Source organism: Netta rufina (genome assembly GCF_964035555.1).
Source record: "Netta rufina genome assembly, chromosome: Z".
Classification (NCBI taxonomy): domain Eukaryota; kingdom Metazoa; phylum Chordata; class Aves; order Anseriformes; family Anatidae; genus Netta; species Netta rufina.
The window spans coordinates 18,401,509-18,406,468 of NC_140126.1; the positions used below are offsets into that span (position 1 = coordinate 18,401,509).

Sequence of the window (4,960 nt, forward strand, 5' to 3'; positions counted from 1 at the left end):
GTTTTAATATAAGATTCACAGTGTTGCCCTGAGCAATGTTTGAAACTGCAGATTCCAAAGACTGTGGTTTTGTTTGTTTGTTTGTTTGTTTGTTGCTGTTGTTTTTTTTCCTTTAAACTGTGATGATACTGTGGGGCATTCTTTTGAGGGATTTTATTCTTGTTTTTACCAGCCTATAGCATGTTTCTGCCAGAATAGGAATGTCAGAAGACAGTAGGGAGTCATATATTTCACAGGGAAATTTTATATTAAATATATATATATATTAAACTGTTTCATATATATAAATAGGTGAAATAGACTAACAGACTAGTCAGTCACTTCGTGGTTTGATCCAAAATAGATGATTCCAGTATATCCTCCCCTTTCTTCTACCCCTTCCCCTGCCCTAACCATAAGTGCATTTGGCTGGTATAAGTGTGCTCAGAGATCTCTGCCAGTACCTCTTGTCAGACATGGATCTAGGCCCCAACTTTGCCTGGACAGGAGCCACAGAGCAGTGAAAATTCAAAGACACTTTCTTCTCATTTTACAGCAGTCTAAAGAAGCATTTTTAAAGGAAGAAAAGGGTAAAGCGTTTGTATCTATGTCTGTCCTTTGGATTCACAATTGACTCAAGTTGTTAAAACTCAATTTTCTGTGGCACTGTTTGAAACATTTTGCTTTCTATTTGGATTTTTAGATATTCATTGCTTGAGCTTCCACAGACCTCTTAAAACTAAAATGAAGTTTTCTAAACTGAGAGGTTGGTCATTAGTGGAGCAAATCCAATACCGCAACCAAGTACACATATTGATTCAATATAGAATTGATGTCTCCTTTTAAAAACTCTAAATTCTCTATTTGCTTGCTTTGTTTTGTTTTAATCTTAGTAGAAATCAAATTAGCAATGTGAAAACCGCATCCCAGAAACAAAATTCCCCGTCTTTGAAAAGAGGCTGTTTCCCCCATGCTGCAGAAACAGAAAAGGATTCAATTTAAAACTGCTCAGGTCTCCACCGAGTTCAGGGGCGATATATTTCTGCTGCGGCTTTGTGCTGGGGGGCAGCCGGCGAGAGTCTGCGGGGGCCTGAAGGGGTCTGCGGGTGTCCGGCCCGGCCTGAGCCGCCCCGCATGTGCCATCCCCCTTGGCAAAGCCAGAGGGGGAAAGCACGCCTCGCCCCTCTGTGCAAGCCGAAGGGACCCGCACCCCCCAGCCCCGCAGTTCCTTCCCGGTGGATGTGACCCCCGCAGCCCGCGGGCCCGGTTTGGGGTCTTTGCCCCCCTCCGTTCCCCTGTCTGTCGCTCCTGGGAGCGGGGTGGGGGTCAGCAGAGGAAGGGAGCGGCTCGGGAGAGGTGTGTGTGTGGGGGGGGGACGTTCGCAGTGAGGTTTGGGGTTAAAAAGTGTAGAACGGAACAGAAACGGGCTCGCAGGAGCCGGCGTGGCTGTAGGGAGGATGCAGCGGGAGGAGCAAACCTCGCAGTTTGGAGGTTCCCCGTGGTCCCCCGGCCACCCGGAGGGTTCCGCCGAGCCCCGACCCCTCTCCTGGTCCCGAAATAGCCGAGCACTGGCACTCGGGGCAGGTCTGGGCTCCCTAAGCCGCTACAGGCTGCGCAGGCTGCTGGCGCTGTGGCACTGCGAGAACGCCCGGGACACACGTGGTTAGGAAAGATCAAAGCGGAGGTAAGAGCAGAAACCACTTTAATTGCGAAAATGAGGTCGAATAAGGTTTTCAGAAAGTCAGCTATATCCCCGAGGCTGTTAAAAGCACTATTGCCGTTTAATGTAAGCGGTTAAAGTTCAGAAACGACTGGACACTTACATTCACGCGACGCGCAGACTTAACATTCCCTTTTGCCTACAGTTAACATAGATTACACCATACTAAACAGGAAAATATCTATGTGTATATATATTTGGTCAAGCATTCCGTTCAGACGGCCCGTCGCAGGGGTCCCGGCAGGGTGTCAGGGCGGGCCGGGCTTTCTGTCCTGCCGTCCTGCCGCCACCAGGGCCAGGCGGGGAAGGGGACGGGGAAGCAGCCCGGGGCGAAGCAGCTGGGATTACAGGGAGAGGGGGGAGCCCCTGCCGGGGGAGGCTCGCTGAGCCGCCGCGGGGAGCAGCCAGGTGGGGGCTCTCCTCTCCCTGCCCTTGGCACCGCAGTGGCACTGCCTGCTTCTGGCCGCAGCTCTGGTTTTGGGGGGTGGTCGTGCTTACCCTTGCCGGGGCTGGCCCGGGGGAGGAGAGAGCCGCCCCTTTCCACGCTGCGCTGAGAGATGTCGCTTTCGCCACCTGCGGCTGCCGCCGGGATGCTGTCAGCCCCTCCCCTGCTGCCACGGAGCACATGGCAGTGTTTTGGTTGACCGGTTTGGTTAGTTCTGCTGTGTTTGTTTTAGTTTTTTTTTTCTTTTTTTTTTTTAGTTGTTGTTTTGTTTTCTTTTCTTTTCTGTTTTCCCGAGCAAAGTGTGCCGCATCTGGCTGTCTCCGAAACAACAGCAAAGTCTCCGGAGAAACTTTCAAGCGGCTTCAAAAAAGATCAAAAAAAAAAGAAGAAGAAATAAAAAGAAATGCTACTTGCCGGCTGTTCAAACTCCCTGTGCCGCCGCGTGCGCGGTGAACTCAGAGACGGTCTCACAGCGCCAAGCTTTTCCAAGGCATTTAAAAAAAATACACATCTCCATGTAATGAGGCATGGGAACTGCCCGTTCCCTCCCCGCGGTGTAACCAAGGGAAGCCCGATGAACTGGAAGGTCCTAACAGAGCAGGAGAGCTGTTACACACACATAAGGCAGAGGGAATGATGCTGGAAGTACCTTGCAAGGTTACAAACCACTGTCTCAGTTCCCCCAAGTAAATAAATCCCCGTGGCGGTTTCAAGCCCAAAGCCCCTTCCTCCTCTGGGAAAGTCGCCTTCAGCTTCCTCACTCACAGCGCAGAGCGAGGTCGGACTCGGAGCCCACCGCCGCCTCCTATTAAATCCAGTAAAAAAGCCCGACACGGCGGTGTTCTGCATAGGGTGGTTTATTTTTACCGATGCTACTCGGACAGACGCCGTGGTTTTACAGCGACCACAAGCAACGACCTGCAAAACCCTAAAGCCTACCCAGAATGACAGCAGGGAAGGAGGCGGCAGCGCAGCCCCGGCGGCCGCATCCTGACACCTCGCTGCTTCCGGCGGAGTCCCGCTCTGCCCTGCCCGGCACAGTACGGCACGGCACGGCCCTTGTCCGATCAGCGGAGGGGCGAGGGGCGAGGGCGCCCTGCGAGGGAAGTCCCGGCGCCCCCCGGCCTCCTACCGGCGCTGGGGAGGGTCTGGGCGGGGGGTGCACTGCTGAGGGGGGCAGGCGGGAGGGAGCCAGGGGCAGGAGCCGCCGCTGCCCCGTCCCGGAGCGGGGGGCTTCACTGCCTGCAGAATTTGCACTTGATAATTTTCTTAAAAGCACTTTGGAAGTCTTTGTTGAAATAGGCATAGATGATGGGGTTGAGGAGGGAGTTGGAGTAGCCCAGCCAGTTGATGACTGCCCCCAGCCACTCGGGCATGTAGCACTTACTGTCACAAAAGGGCAGGACCAGCGCCACGATGAAGAACGGCAGCCAGCAGAGGATGAAGGTGCCCATAATGATGCCCAGGGTCTTGACAGTCTTCCTCTCCCGGGACAAAGCCATCCTCCGCTTGGCCTCCGTGTTCTTCTCGTTGCGCCGCTCAAAGGTGGGGGGCGGCGGGGAGCCGCACGCCTCGCTGGGCAGCGGCAGGTGAGTCTTGGAGGAGCTGTTACAGCGCTGGACCTCGATGATCTCCAGGGCTGCCCCGTCCTCGCCCTGCCGCACCGCGCCGTTGACACAGGCGCCGGTCCTGGGCTCCACAGTCCGCCGCCAGCCCTTGCCGGGCTCCCCGTTGCTTTTCTTCTGCAGGGTGGCCGGGGAGAGGGTGAGGCAAGTGTCGGCGATTTTCTTCTTCTCCGCTTTCTTGACGGTCTTGCGGATCCTGAAGCGGGCCGCCTTGAAGATGCGGCCGTAGAGCACCAGCATGAGGAGCAGCGGGATGTAGAAGGCGCCGAAAGTGGAGTAGATGGTGTACCCGTGGTCCTTGCTGATGGTGCAGGCGTCGGGGTTCGAGCGGTCCTCGGGCGTTCTCCAGCCCAGCATGGGCGGGATGGATATCAAGAAGCCGATGAGCCAGGTCAGGCTGATGAGCACGGCGGCCCGCCGGGGAGTCCTCTTGTTGACATAGTCGATGGGGTCCGTGATGGCCCAGTACCTGTCCAAGGCGATGGCGCACAGGTGTAGGATGGAAGAGGTGCAGCACAGCACGTCCAGCGAGATGAAGATGTCGCAGGTGACCTGCCCCAGAGTCCACTTGTTCAGCACCTGGTAGAGGGCCGCCATGGGCAGCACCAGCACGGACACCATGAGGTCGGTGACGGCCAGCGAGCCGATGAGATAGTTAGCCACGGTTTGCAGGGAGCGCTCCAGGGCGATGGCCGCGATCACGCAGGCGTTGCCGCTCACGGCGCACAGGATGAGCGTGCCCAGGAGCAGCGAGGTGAGCAGCTGGTAGCCCAGGGTCACCTCGGCGAGGCCGGGGCCACCTGCCCCCTCGGGGGAGCGCTCTGGGGAGGTAGTGTTGTTGGCCACATCCATGCCGGGACGGGGGGGGTCGCTTCAGGAGACGGGCATGGGAAGAGGCGCCGGTCACTTGTGCGCTCCCCTGGCAGGAGGCATCGCCGCCCCGTGCGCTTTGGCCACGCCGGGGCCCCCCCGACACCCCTCCCTCCCCTATATAGCGCGGCGGGAGGCGGCCGAGGCTCGGAGGACGGCGGCTGGCGGAGCCGCCCCGCGCCCGCCCATCACCGCTGCCTCTGCCCAGCGCCCAGCCCCGGGCGGCGGGGGCGGCCCTCCCGCGGCCGCCGCTCGCCGCGCTGCTGCCCCTCGCTCCGCCGCTCTCCCGCGCCTCTCCTTACTGCCCTGCCTCCCTTCTCC

At 57.3% G+C, this 4,960-nt stretch overlaps 1 protein-coding gene across 1 annotated transcript; it reads right to left on the reverse strand.

Moving 5' to 3' along the window:
- Positions 1–3,379: 3,379 nt before the first annotated feature.
- On the reverse strand, positions 3,380–4,647 carry HTR1A (5-hydroxytryptamine receptor 1A; the record flags this gene model as incomplete). The annotated part of the gene is made up of 1 exon (XM_084304780.1): positions 3,380–4,647. Exon 1 carries the CDS (start codon positions 4,619–4,621, stop codon positions 3,380–3,382), a length of 1,242 nt encoding a protein of 413 aa, XP_084160906.1. The 5' UTR covers positions 4,622–4,647.
- Between the last annotated feature and the right edge of the window lie 313 nt (positions 4,648–4,960).